This window comes from Chiloscyllium plagiosum, chromosome 41 (genome assembly GCF_004010195.1).
Source record: "Chiloscyllium plagiosum isolate BGI_BamShark_2017 chromosome 41, ASM401019v2, whole genome shotgun sequence".
NCBI lineage: Eukaryota > Metazoa > Chordata > Chondrichthyes > Orectolobiformes > Hemiscylliidae > Chiloscyllium > Chiloscyllium plagiosum.
In genome coordinates, this window is record NC_057750.1 from 16224122 (window position 1) to 16239467 (window position 15346).

At 40.9% G+C, this 15346-nt stretch overlaps 1 protein-coding gene across 2 annotated transcripts in view; it reads left to right on the forward strand.

Moving 5' to 3' along the window:
• timm50 (translocase of inner mitochondrial membrane 50 homolog (S. cerevisiae)) overlaps positions 1 to 15346 on the forward strand; it is a 165535-nt gene that overhangs the window by 32254 nt on the left and 117935 nt on the right. The window contains exon 2 of one of the 2 annotated variants that reach the window (XM_043681019.1): positions 7276 to 7307. The exons of the other annotated variant lie outside the window; for it this stretch is intronic. Within the exon in view, the coding sequence (XP_043536954.1) occupies positions 7276 to 7307 (32 nt within the window). The remainder of the gene's footprint in view (positions 1 to 7275; positions 7308 to 15346) is intronic. 2 annotated transcript variants of the gene reach the window in all.

The following is a 15346-nucleotide window of genomic DNA, read 5'->3' on the forward strand; positions in this document are numbered from 1 at the left end:
GTGGCAGTTGAAATTTAACCCTGATAAATGTTAGGTGATGCATTTTAGTAACAAGACAAGAGAGTACTCCATGAACAGTTGTATATTAGGAAGCTCCAAGAAACAGAGGGGCCTGTGTTTAAAAAATCTCCATCCAAAGGATGGAATCTCCAACAGTCACACATTTCCTTGGTTCTGCTTTGCATTGGCGTGACAGCCTTGATTTTTGTGTTCAAATCCCATTGTAGAGTTTGAACCCACTATCTTCTGGCTTGGAAGTGAGAATGCTTCTAACTGATTTACAGATTACCCAGTGAGATAGCTCTCCCATTATACTTCTCCTCTTCCTGTGTCATTGGTTTGTATTTGTGTGTGAAATTCTCACATTAACAATTACTTGAACAAAGTGCAAATGTAGCCACTGCTACCCTAATGACTGTGGACACCATAAATTGATGCTTTTAGGAATGGAGGAACTGTTGATGGAATCATCAAACAATTACAGCACAGAATGGGGCCATTTGACCTATCATGCCTATGCTGACTCTCTACAAGAGCGACTAACCCACCTCTGTTCCCCCACCTTTTCCCCAAGAGTCCTGCAAGTGTTCCCAGTTGATATTGGTCTTGGAAGACGTGACTTTGGAGCTTAACGAAGACCTGAAGGCGCAAGCATTTCTATTAAATAGACCTTTTACAAATTGTCAGGAGCAAAGAGACTTCCTTATCCGAGGGCAAAGTATAGAATATTTCAAGTGAATTTCAGAGTCTGATAACTGTGCTTTCTCCAACACTACTATTGTGCTGACACAATATATTCTTGATAAACAGCCAGGTATGTTATAATCTCAACCTTGATTCTAGGACTTGTGTACATTTTACTTCCTGCCATCACCAACCCCATGCTCAGCCCATCCCATGGATATGGAATCTAATTGTAATAATTCCGTGGAATGCTAACTGTGTAACTGATAATTGAACTTGAGACCTTGCTGGTCTCTTATCTCAGTTTCCTGAAACTGGGAAGAATCTATTTAGATGTTCATCTTCACTTTGTTCCAGGAAGTGTAACAAATGGAGCTTGATGGGAAGGATGCTTTTATCTGAGAAACCTCATAAAAGCAAGTTAATTACAGGATTCATTAATCCGCGAGGAAAAATGAAGAACATACACAATTACAGTAGGGGACAGGAAGTCAAACCAAATCAGTTTTCCCTATACCTGGCCTTGCAGCATGGTAAAATTAAAACATTGAATGACTATCAAAATCGCTCAGTTTTTCTAAACCATACTTTAAGAATAATTAATATCAGACCAAAGTTATGGCTTAAATTGAAATTTATTAATATAACTTTAGCAGAACTTGGAAAAACAACAAGGCAATTTACTTAATATCTGTTATCTAAGTGTAATCTTAAACCAGAAACCCCACTCTCTGACTGATTAGACAGATGGAAACAGTGGAGGGACACATTAAAAGCAGAAAAAGAATTGCACCTTGTCAGTTCAACAATTCAGACTTGCTTGAATTCCAAAGTCACCAATTCATGCAAACAGGTCCAGTAGCCTTCCAGGATTATTCATCCACTTCTTACAGTGGAGTATTTTCTCATCTGAGCAACCAACAGCCTGCAGCTACAGTGAAAACCAAACAGAGAGAGAGAAAAGCACATATGGCTTCAAAACCCCAGTGAGAATGTGTTTGCTTTCTTTTCATTTTTTTAACCAACATTCTTCTGATTGGCTGGTCAGCACCAGTCTGCCCTGGAATTATCAATTCAGCATCCAACCAACTGCCAGTCCTGATCCTAGAACACCATGGTCCCAAAATGTCTGTAGTTTTTTTAGGACAGTAATTAATGTACAACTGTCTTTCCCGTTTTCATAAGCAAACACCAGTTTGTTTGCTGTCTCCTTCTTTCCAAAGGAAGCAGCAACTCAAAGTTAAAAGTTTGATTCTCAACCTCCACTCGTAGTTCCAAATTAAAAATGACAAAAACAAAGAAAGTGTTCTCAACAATAACAGTGTAATGAAGATATGATTCTTCTGTATTTTTCTTAATCATTGTGTGATTATAAGCAAAACTATAAACCCGTCCTAAGGGATTTGCAGAGAATAGGTATGGTGACGCTGGGGATATTATCATTGTGTGATGTTCTGTGACATTCATGTTTTGCTGGAACAGAGACTGTCTTTCTGCACAGGGAACCTGACTATAGCCTGTTGATTGGAGGAAGTTGTGGGGTAGGGGGAAGTTTGGGGGCGGAGCTGATGCAGTTTCATTATAAAACGGGTTGGGGAAAATAAATGAGAAGCTATCTATCACTATCTAGTGACTCGTGAGGAATGACCTGACTATAGCCTGTTGATTGGAGGAAGTTGTGGGGTAGGGGGAAGTTTGGGGGCGGAGCTGATGCAGTTTCATTATAGAACGGGTTGGGGAAAAAAAAATGAGAAGCTATCTATCACTATCTAGTGACTCGTGAGGAATGTCGAGTTTTGTACTTAGTTCCTCTCTTTGGTGTTAATCTTTAAATCGTGTGTGAGCAGTTCACGTTTTGAAGTTAACATACAGGTACACAATCCTTTATCCAAAATCTTTGGGCTAGTTTTTTCAGAATTTTTCAGATTTTGGAATAAATGACATTTTCACAGTGAAAGAAATAAGTTACTTAACAGATGCAGATGTGAATAGTATGAGTGCTGAGACACAATTGACACCTGCTAGTGCTGGGCCATGCACCATGTCACATCTGAGTGACATGGTTCAAGTGGGTGTGGAGTTGGGTCACCTGGTTGCACGTCAAAATGACACCCCACACTCCACGGGAAGAAATTTCAGATTTTGGAGCTTTTTGGATTTCAGAATTTTGGATAAAGGATTGTGTACCTGTAGAATCTTTTAAATTGATGAGTGTGATGTTATGATTGGGAAACCCAGTTCATTGTCAGTTGTTTATTTAGAATTTTACCATGACAATAATGATGCAGAACCATTCATGTTTATATTTTGCTATATACAAATCTTCACCCTTCTGATAATTACTTAGGCAGCTACATTGCTGATGCATAATCTGCACATTATCCACCTCTGATAAGAACTAGAGCTCTCGCTCCTGGCGAACAAGCACAGCAGTCACTTGACACTATAGAAAAGGATTGAGTCTTTTACAAGTAACTTAGAAATAACTAAAGCTGCCATCACCATCCTTGGATATGCCCTATCCCACTGGTAGGATAGACCCTGCAGGAGTGACAATACAGTGGTACACAGCTGGAAGTCCTCAACATTAACTCTGTATCCCAAGAAGTCTCATGGCTTCAGGTTAAATATTGGCAAGGAAAGCTCTTGCTGTTTACTGTGTACCATCCTCCCTTAGCTAATGAGTTAGAGCTCCTCCATATTGAAAATTTGGCAGAAGCACTGAGGGTGGCATGGGTGCAAAAAGTACTCTAGGGGATTTCAATGTCCACCAACAAGAGTGGCTAAGCAGCAACACTACTGATCAAACTGGTTGGGTCCTAGAAGATGTAGATGCGTGACCAAAAGTATAGTTTAGCTCGCCACTCTGCTGACTGCAGATGCACCTGTTGATGACATTATTTTTAGTGACTACTGCACAGTCCTTGTGGAAATGAAGTCCTGCCTTCCTGTTTTGTGGCACTATCACTGTGCAAAATGTGACAGATTAAGAACAGGTCTGGCAACTCAATACTGGGAATCCATGAGGCACTGAGCAAACAACATTAGAATTTAACTCCACAATCAACAATCTGTGGCCTGGCATATCCCCCAGTCGGCCATCATTGTCAAGCCAGGGGATCAGCCTTGGTTCAATGGAGAGTGCAGGAAGGCATGCCAGGAACAACACCAGGCACATATAAAAATGAGGTGCCAACCTGGTTAAGCTACCAAATAGGATTACTTGCATGCCAAACAGCATAAGCAACAAGTGATCAAGCTAAGCAATCCCATAACCAATGGATCAGATCTAAGCTTTGCAGTCTTGTCGCATCTAATTGAGAGTGATAGTGGACAACTAAATCCACTGGTGGAGGAAACTCCACAAATATCCCTTCCTCAATATGATTGAAGAGCTCAACACACCAGTGCAAAAGATAAGGCTGAAATATTTGCAACAATCTCCAACTAAAATCTTGACCATCTCTGGCTCCTCCAGTGGTTCCCCAGCATCATATATATACCAGTTTTCAGCCAATTCAATTCACTCCACATATCAAAAACCGGTTGGAGGTACTGGATACTGCAAAAACTTATGGACTTTGACAACATTCCAGCAATAGCACTGAACGCTTGTGCTCCAGAATTTGTTGATCCTCCGAGCCAAGCTGTTCCAGTACATTTACAACACTGGAATCTACCTAACAATGTGGCAAATTAACCAGATATGTCCTATATAAAAAAGGGTTAATCCAATCAGGACAGTTAACACCCCGTCTGTCTATTCTCGATCATCAGTAAACTGATGGCAAGTGTCATCAACAGTGCAATCAAGCAGAACCTACTCAGCAATAACCTGCTCAGTGACGCCCAGCTTGGGTTCTGTCAGAGCCACTCAGCTCCTGACCTCATTACAGCCTTGGTTCAAACATGGACAGAAGAGCTGAATTCCAGAGGTGAAATGAGAGGGACAGCCCTTGGCATCAAGGCTAAATTTGACCAAGTATGGCATGGAGGAGTCCTAGCAAAACAGGAATCAATGAGTATCTAGAAAGGGCAAACTCTCTACTGGTAGGAGTCATACATACCTGGCACAATAGGAAGATGGTTTTTGGTGATCAGAAATCTCAAGTCCAGGACATCTCTGCAGGGCTGCTTCAGGGTAATATCAGAAACCTAGCTATCTTCAATTGCTTCATCAATGACCTTCCCTCCATCATAAGGTTACAAGTAGGGATGTTCACCAGTGATTGCACAATGTTCAGTTCCATTCGCAACTCTTCAGATACCGAAGCAGTCCATGTTTAAATGCAATAAGATCTATACAATGTTCACCCTTTGACAAGTGACAAGTAAAATTATACCACACAAATGACAGGTAGTGGTCATCTCCAGTTTTTTTAAAAAAGTCTAACGTTGCACTTGACATTCAATGCTGTTGCCATCACTGAATGCCCCACATCAGTATCCTTGGGGTTACCGTTGACCAGACACTCATCTGGACTTGCCACATAAACCCAGGAGCTAAAGAGCTGGTCAGAGGCTAGGAATACTACGGCAGCTAAATCTCTTCTTGAATTCCTCATCTAAAAGGCCCAAGTCAGGAGTATGAAGGAATACTGCAGCATCTACATCAATCAAGGAGCTTGAAACCATCCAGGAGAAAGTAGCTTACTTGATTGGCACCATGTGCACAAGCATCCACACACTCTCCACCACCAATGCTCAGTAGTAGCAGAGTCTACTTTCTACACGATATTCACCAAATATCCTTAGACAGTAACTTCAAAACCCATCACCACTTCTGTCTTGAAGAATAAGGGAAGCAGATATATGGGAACACCACTACCTTCAGGTTCCCCTCCAACCATCTTACCATCTTGACTTGGAAATATATTGCAGTTCGTCCAGTGTCATTGCATCAATATCCTGGAATTCCCTCTAACAGCATTGTGGGTCAACCTACGGTTCATGGACTGCAGTGGTTCAAGAAGACAGCACCTTTTCAAGGGTAGTCAGGGACAGGCAATAAATGCTGTCCAGTCAGCGAATTCTTTAAACAAAACTCCTCTCTCAGGTCAGTGACATTTGCTCATTGTAAAATTATAGTGCCATGGTTGATGAATGCAGCCAAGTGGTGGTTGTTCATGTACGGGCCTTGGTATGGTAGTTAATGACAGAATTGCTTCCTTGACAGCCAAATCAGTCTCTTTGTGCTCCCCATGCAGAGTTCCAGTAGGTGTCACAAGATAAAAGCAGGCAGGGTAAATCTGGAATGTTTTCTTCTTACCCACCTTGATCTTTTTTTAAAAAGATTTTATTTCAAAATACTCATCAAAAGTATCCTATATAGATTGTCACAAATGCAGTTTGGTTCTGTAAAGTAAGATATCAAAGAAACAAAAACATTGGCATTTGACTTGATCCAACAAACCAAAGACATCTTTTACCTCAAATACACAAAAATATAGTCTGTGTATCAGGAGGGTCTGATGAGTTTATCCAATTTGGCACTGGACAGGAAATTTAAACTACTTTTTAAAAGGTCCGGGTGGTCTCTTGCTGAAAAACTCAGTTGAGTCCCTATGACTGAACTGTTTTGCAAAATTGCCAGTTTGTTTTGATTAACACGTTTCTTCTTGTAGAAAAGCACAAGTGTTTGGCAGCATTATCAGAAAAGCTGTGCAGTAATTATTTTTGCCACTTAGACACATGTTTGTATTTGTTACTTTGCACTAAAAATGTGTCACATAAATATTGCTTTCCCATAAAACTGCTGAGCCAATTAATCTCCGCAGTGAGAGGTGACACAGATACCTCCAATACTGACGTTGTTGCCATTTTACAATCCTCCTTTTTCCTCCCCTTCTGAAGGTGCTGATTCGTATTGAGGGAGCTATTCTGCAACACCAACAGCCAGATATCCTGCCTAAGTGACGGCTGTTCCTGCATAAGCCTAGACAGCCAAGTACTGGCATGTGGTTCTAATGTTTGACAACATGGCAGATGAGCCAGATCTAGGCCAGATGTAGTCACAATCTGCACAGAATGGTCCCAAAGTTGCTCTCCTGTATATGTGCACACTTCAGTAGTCAAATTGATTTTTGTCTCTTTCCCTTACTCAATCTCTCTTGTCCCCCCCACCTGCCCGCAGTCTTACAATGCTAGTTTTGAGAGGGTGGGGTTGGAGGGTGCTGGCAGGTGGGGGAGTTGGCTGCCTTTACCCAATGGCAAGGCATAAAACTTCCACTTCTTGAAAACTAAAATCCAGTTTTGAGCAAATTAATGTGAAATAATAAAGAATGAATAATGATTATGACAAGAAGTCCAGCCACTGCTGGTAACTGACACTTTTTTTTAATGGTACCAGTACGACCAAGGCTGCAAAATTAGAATACAAGATATAATTGTTCCAAAACAAAACTCATGGGTCCTGTTTTTGCATGAAGATGAAGCTGAATTTCATTTTCAATTATGCATATTGAGTTATAGTATTCTTAACTGTCCAAAATGATTCCTCATTCTAACTTACCTTGTGTTTTAAAGCTTTCCATGGTTAATTATTAATGCACATTTTTATCCTTTTCTCCCTTCTCTCCATTTTTTTTACAGGTAGTAATTCAGTAGATGAAGCTGGAAACAAGGTAAGAAATCTTTGATTTTGCTTGCTAGCAGTGAGTGTTTGTTCACGGAGTGCAGGTACTTGTAGTCATCCAAACGTTTAGAAGAATTTTATGGCAAAACAGCTGAGAACTTAGAACAGCATGAGAAAGGTGTTTTCACTTCTCAGGAGTCAGGCTGCAATCACCAGGATATTATGAGAAGTAGTTACTTTTTTTTCTTCAGTCTTTTCTTTAACCTCTCCTTCAGGCTTTTTCTTTCGTGGAATCTCTCATCTTAGCTGGTGCTTAGACAAACGGACACTCTGTTCTAACTCCAGTCTTCTCTGTGCTCAGCTGTAGGCTGGATTGATTTTCTTCCTGATCTAAAGCCTCTGATTTGCAAAGTAAATGTTTCTTTCTCAACTGAGTTGTCATTCTTCCCTTTTTAGTATGAAGCTTTTGGTATTCCGACCTAAGTATTGATTTATCACAATGGCTGTGAAGAAAGTTTGTGAAATAGACCTATATTTCCTAGGTCTATGTACTATACCCGTTGCTTAGCAATGAGATTTCTTTTATAAAATCTAGAGGGCTTCCTGTTCAGATGCTGATGAACTCTGGTTGCAGAGTCCACAACTAGGAGGCATGGTCTCAGGATTTCCCATTTAGAGCTACGGTGAGGAGAAATTCTTTCTTCAGACTGACCTACATTAAATGAATGAGTGCTTAGTCATAGAATATAGCACAGTACAGGCCCTTTGGCCCTCAAAGTTGTGCCGACCTTTTATCCTACTCTAAGATCAAATTAATGTACGTACCCTAAATTTTATTATCAACCATGTGCCTATCCAAGAGTCACTTAAATGTCCTTATGTATCTTGACTCTACCACCACTGCTGGCAGCGTATTCCACACACTCACCATTTTCTGTGTAAAGAACCTACCTCTGACACGTCCCCTAAACGTTCCTCCCCCTAGTGATAGCCATTTCCGCCCTGGGAAAAAAGTCTCTGTCATCATCTTGTACACATCTATCGAGTCACCTCTCACCATCCTTCGCTTCATTGAGAAAAGCCCTCGTTCCCTCAACCTTTCTTTGTAAGACATATCCTCTAGTCATCCTTGTAAATCTTCTCTTTACCCTCTAAAGCTTCCACATCCTTCCTATAATGAGGCAACCAGAACTGAACACAGTATTCCAAGTGTGCTGTAACCAGGGCTTTATAGAGCTGTAGCATAACCTTGTGGCTGTTAAACTCAATCCCTCTGTTAATGAAAGCCCACATACCATATGCCTTCTTAACGATTATTTGAACTTATTCAGGATTGAGAATAATGTATTTTTGGAATAGAGATATAGAAGGAAAGTTCAGATAAAAGATTAACCATGCTCTCACTGTTGGATTGAGCAGGCTCAAAGATTGGATTTCCAAGTCCTTTCTTTTATTCTTCATTCCGAGGCTACTACTGTCTCCTGATATTGGTTTTGAATTACTCATTGGGACAGTATAGTCTACTACTTTAATGAAAAATGAAAGAAATGAGCTGAAACATATTTTTCATGTATATTAGAGAAGCTTTACAGAGAGTTGAGGGCGTGAGAGCAAGATTTTGAACGAGGGAAACTCTCAGTCTCAGCATATGAGAAATATCATTTAAGACTGAGGTGAGGAGCAAGTCTTCCTTGACACCATCCAGGGCACAGCAGCTAACTTGATTGGTTGTGGAAGGAGTAAATGTTTATGCAGTAGTAGCAGTGTATGGAATGCACTGCAGATTATAGAATTGCCACTGTGTGGAAGCAGGCTATTTCACACCAACCCTCCAAAGAGCATCCCACCCAGATCCACCCTACTCTATCCCCATAAGCCTGCATTTCTCACGGCTAACCCATTTAGCCTGCACATCTTTGGACTGTGGGAGAAAACTGTTGTGGAGCAGGCCAGACCCCTCAAAGTATTTCAAAAATAGCCCGGACCCTAACTTTCTAGTTGTTTTAAGCAGGTTTAAGTAGATATTAATTTTAAGCAAAATAGAATTTATTTGCAAGATTACAGAATGAAACACAAACCAAAGAGAACAAAATATAGAATAACTTAACCTATCCGAAAACCCAGCTGATTATCCCAACTCCTGCAACAATTCCCATAAACATCCTTGGTAAATATCAAACATAGGGTCTTACAAGAGAGCTGACTGAGATTCAGAAGGGAACACCTTCCATGCAACCGTTTGTTTGGCTAGCAGCCTCAAAACGATTGCTTTCTCTGAACAGCCAGAGTGCTAAAACCAAACCAGAGAAAGCTGAGCTGGGAGAACTGGCCACTCCCCTTTCATTGTACAACTGTTTTTGTAATAAACCTTGAAAGTCTTTTGCCTGAGGCACTATCTGTTAGCTATATCGAAATGACCCTAAAGCCCATCGAAGCCCAGTCTTTGGGAGCCTGAGTCTTTACGACCTCCTGGAGAAAATAAATCAAGGACAACCTGACCTTGTTAAAGGAGCAACATCATCACAGAAACCATAGCACCAGGAGGAAACCCATGCAGATGCAAGAAGAATGTGCAAACTCCGCCCGCAGTCACCTGAACCACCTTGCTGCCCAGATCTGCTTTCTAAGAATCTGTGGACCATGTCCTGAATTGCCATTTGCTAACTTATTTGCATTTAAATGAACCTTCACAGCGTTCTGTCCCCCTCTCCTGAGCAAAATTGCCTCAAAAAGAGTTAACAACTCTGTCAAACGGCTGTCGGTGGTGAGACAGCACAGGGGGTGTGAGAGAGCCCAGCGCAGAAAGCTGATTGAGGTCACATGGGGAAAGCCCAGCATGGAGCGACTGCAGGCCCAGGGCTAGAGAATGACTGTAATGTTGAACTTTTAGCTGCTTTTACTTTGTCTAAGATTTTGTATCTTTGTATCCGAGATGGACAATCACCAAGTCTCTCTAGACAGCAGCTTCTAAACCTATAACCACTTCCATCTTAAAGGCCAAAGGTAGCAGATATGTGGTAACACCACCATCCCCAAGTTTCCCTCCAAGCCAACACCATTATGATTTGGAAATATATTGCTGTCCCTTCAGTATTCCTGTGTCAAAACCCTGGAATTCTATCCCTTTAGTATAGTATTGTAGATGTACCTACATCACAAAAAGGCAGATCACTACCACCTTCTCAAGGGCATAGAGCCCTAGAGATGTACAGCATGGAAACAAACCCTTCAGTCCAACTCCTTAATGCTGACCAGATAGCCTGAATTAATTTAGTCCCATTTGTCAGTGTTTGGCCCATATCCCTCCTAACTCTTCCTATTCATATGTCCATCCAGAAGCCTTTTGAATGTTGTAATTGTACCAACCTCCACCACTTCCTCTGGCAGCTTGTTCCATAACCACATTACCCTCTGCATGAGAAAGTTGCCCCTTAGTTCCTTTTAAATCTTTCCCTTTCTCCTTTAAACCTATGCCCTCTAGTTTTGAACTTCCCCAACCTTGGGAAAAAGTCTTGCCTATTTAGCCTATCCATGCCCCTCATCATTTTACATATCTCTATCAGGTCACTCCACAGCCTTCGACGCTCCAGGGAAAGTAGCCCCAACCTATTCAGCCTCTCCCTATGGCTCAAATTTGCCAACTTTGGCAACATATTTGTCGATCTTTTCTGAACGTTTTTTCATGTTTCACAACATCTTTCGTATATCAGGGAGAGCAGAATTGCAAGCAGTATTCCAAAAGTGGCAGAACCAAGGTCCTGTTGAGCCGCAACGTAACCTCCCAACTTCTACACTCAGTGCACCAACCAATAAAGGCAAGCATACCAAATACTGCTTTCACTACCCTGTCTACCTGCAAATCTATTTTAAAGGAACTGAATCCAAGGTCTTTATGTTCAGTAACACTTGCCAGGACCTTGCCATTGAGTGCATAAGTCCTGCCTTGATTTGCTTTTCAAAATGCAGCACCTCACATTTATCTAAATTAAACTCCAGCTATCACTCCTCAACCCATCTGATCAAGGTCCAATTGTACTCTGAGGTAACCTTCTTTGCTGTCCACGACACCAATTTTGGTGTCATCTGTAACCTTAACTAACCATACCTCCTATGACCACATCCAAATTATTTATAAATGACAAAACAGTAGACCCAGTGCTGATCCTTGTGGCACACTACTGGTCACAGTCCTCCAGTCTGAAACGCAACCCTCTACCACTACTTTCTGTCTCCCACCTTCGAGCCAGTTTTGTATCCAAATGGCTAGTTCTCCCTGTATTCCTCGTGATCTAACCTTATTAACCAGTCTACCATGTGGAACCTTGTCGAACACTTTACTGAAGTCCAGACAGATCATGTCCACTGCCATGCCTTCATCAGTCCTCTTTGTTACTACTTCAAAAAACTCAATCAGGTTAGTGAGACATGATTTCCCACGCGCACAGCCATTTAACTGTCCCTAACTGTCCTTCCCTTTCCAAATGCATGTAAATCCTGTCTCTCAGGGATCCCTCCAACAACTTGGCAGAGTCATTTGGCTGTAGTCCCCTCGCTTTTCCTTACCACCACCTTAAATAGTGGCACCATGTTTGCTAATCTGCAATCTTCTGGCACTTCACCTGTGACTGTCAATGATATACAAATATCTCAGCATCTAGGGTTGGGCAATAAATGCAGGCCCAGTCAGTGAAGCCCACATTCCATGAATAAATATTGAATAACTGAAGATAGTGATTCTTTGGAATTCTTTATCCCAGAAGGTTGTGAAGGTTCAGTCATTGAATATATTCAAGAAAGATCTGCAAATTAGAAGCATTAAAAGATGTCCAGGGATATGGAAATAATGTGTGAAAATGGTGAAGAAGTTGAGAGTCAGCCATGATCAAACTGAATAGCAGAGCAAACCTGAGCCAAACGGCTTACTCCTTCTATTTCTTATGTTCCCATGCTCTCTTATTTCTTTGTGCCCTATGCATCCATCTCCTACCTTTTGAGGCTTTTTTAAGAAAACGTTAATGCTCATTTTGGAATATAAAGGATTTCCACTTTGTCCCACTACTTTGAAGCAGTTGGCACCAGCTTCTTTTTGACGAAGGAAAAACCGAGTTATAGTCCGAACTGAAACATTGCCAATATAAAGGAAACTTGAACAGCCTTTGTAGATTTTACTATTCTGTAATTTAGCAAATCATGATGGATGCTTCGCTTCAATATTGTGGTTAACATTGTGGAGTGGAATTGTTTTCTTTATAGGTGCTAAACAACAGGGAAGAGTTCTTCCCTGGAATATTTCTAATGTGTATGCCAAAAGTATATTTTGGCATTGAGTTTACGAAGGAACAAAATTGCAACAGACTTCATTATTTAAAGGAAAACATTGAAATATGTCATAAATACTCCTACTCCTTCTCTGCTGCTACCTGTAGCTATTCCTGCTAGAAGATTTGCTGTCATAGTATGCCACAAACATCTGTCTTGCACTGTGCTCACACATTAACTGTAGTTTTTCTGCAATCACTTTGTGACATCCACTACTTAATTCTACCTGGATCCATCCATCTTTCTGCTAACCTTCACTTTGTCCCCAAGAAGAGGTCCCTGGACATTTTCAGTTATGGTCAAGTTGATTGAAGTACTACCTTTTTTTTCTGTCACCTTTTGGGGTTGTTTTTGCTCTTTGTATTATAAATACGTCTACATTTGTCTTATGGTTTGAACATGAAATTTCTAGCAAACGTTCCCCACCATGTGCTGAAGATCAAAAAGAATCCTAAGATACTTGTTGGGTTTGAATTTTTCTTTCTTACCTGCTTGATGGTGATATTTCTGTTTTTATGCTGCTCTCCTCAGTTAATGGTGACGATCATGTGTTTTGTGGATTTATTTCTGAGGCAGTTGGCGCTATTCGTAATTTCACATTTATTGTCTATTCATTGTAAACCTGAGATAGTGATTGACTGATATTGCAGCAGCCAACCATGCAGTGACATGATCATTGCCCACTGAAATAGGCCGAGTCATCCATGCATTGCATGGAACTTGACTCGTGTATGTCAAACCAAGTGGAAATGTTGGGTTCCCTGCCTTAAAAGATTTTGAAGCAGCTGGGTATAAGAGGACTACTTGACAGCTTTCATGGTTCCTGTTTTCTGGTACTAATAAATAGTTCATTTGATCAGCATTCAGATCAATCTTCACAGTTGTACTCACAATATCACAATTTATATCTATATATTGCATTTAAAAGGTGAATCCTGCAACCACGAACATGAATCGGATGAAACTAGAATTACTCTTAATACTGTGGAACCTGGCCTCAAACTGTTTATTCGTAATTTTAAATTGAGGTTCTGAGAGCAACATTTTTTTTCCTGGGAAAAACAGAATTCTCAAACATTTTCCCACTAATACAGGTCTTTTGAAGGGCCGGGATAATAGTGCGCTGTGGGAAAAGAGTCTGTCAAACAAAATTACCAAGTTGCTCTGAAGTACATTCGCAGATTGTTGTTACATTGTTCAAAAGCATGGCATTATTGCACCTTGAGGCCAGGCGTTGCAATGTCTTGACATTTTACAACTCATAAGTATCGTTAACAGTCAGACGAGATGTGATGCATACTGAGAAAAGTGTGGCTCATGGCACACTCCTTGCACTATGATAAACTGCTTTTTCCCTTTTGAGTTTGAAGTAATTAGCAGCAGTTTGTGAGTTGCTGCTCAGCAGACATGGGAAGCACTTTGATTCCATCTCTTATCTCATAGTTCACATGGACTCTGAGCACACTGCCCATAGGTTCACTGCTGACAGTCTTAAATAAATATATGGCTGAACTTCAGTAGTTCTTTCACCTTAAATTTGCCTCTTGTCAAATCCCATTTCATAAATAGGTTTTGGTGAGTTTTCTGTGCCTCAAACCTACAAAGAGCTGATTGTTACCTGCCTATCATAACCTGATACTGCACCACAGCAGGGCATTTGGCCCATTATGTCTTCAGGAGCCCTTTGTGAGAACTACCAATTAGTCCCTGCTCTCCTGCTGGTTTCCCCCCACTTATGCAGATTTTGGGCTTTTGTGGAAACTGCAAACTTTTCATTAATCAGCACCAGTGAGACGAGGAATGTGCTAGTCAATCAAATATTCCAGTAGATCAAGCGGTTCAAGCAATCAATATAAAAACTCACTAAGTAATAGAAATGTAATGCAGAGGAGATAAGCATCACTGTTATACTTGACTTATAGCATAGATCACTTAAATAATAATGAAACTTTGCCTTAAATAAAGCTTGCTGTCAGAGAGCCTTCTCATTCGTGCCCTCAACTGTGATAATGCAGTAAATTTCTGATGTTTCAAGAATATAATTTTTGCTGGTTTATCGAGGGTGCCAGTTTAAACTAAGTTTGTTACATCTCCAATTCTCAATTAAAAGTTACTTTTGAATTATCATCATCTCCTTTGGGAAGTTTATTGATTTAGTGCATACACAGTTTGAGTCAAGCAGTAGCCTTGTCAGTGCTGACATTGGGTTCTTTTAAGATTAGAGTGGTGCTGGAAATGCACAGCAGATCAGGCAGCATCCAAGGAGCAGGAAAATTGACGTTTCGGGCAGGAGCTCTTCATCCTGATGACCTGCTGTACGTTTCTAGCACTACTGTAATCTTGACTCATCTCCAGCATCTGCAGTCCTCACTTTCGCCTATGGGGTTCTTTAAACCCATCTTCCAGTGTAGTCAACAGACTCTCCTTAGTAATGAGTTATTATTTGGATTGCATCATAGTTGAAGGCTGGATGATCTTGGTGAATCCACTGCTGTTGGGTGGCTAGACAAAAGGCTTTGATCAGTCCAGAAATAATTTGAGTCCACTGTGGCTGTTGAAGGCTTAAAGCCAGGTGAACAAGTGGTAGTGAATGATATCTGGAAGATTTTTTTTCTATGGCTCTCCTTCTGCCATGGGTCTTCAGCTGTCACTCCCTGACATGTTGGGTTTAACCACATAGGTGGAGAGAGGAAACTGTACTCGACGTTTGTTGAATAAGTCACTGAATAAGGACAGGCTTTGGTAGAGGTAGATCTTTCTCCTCTAGCT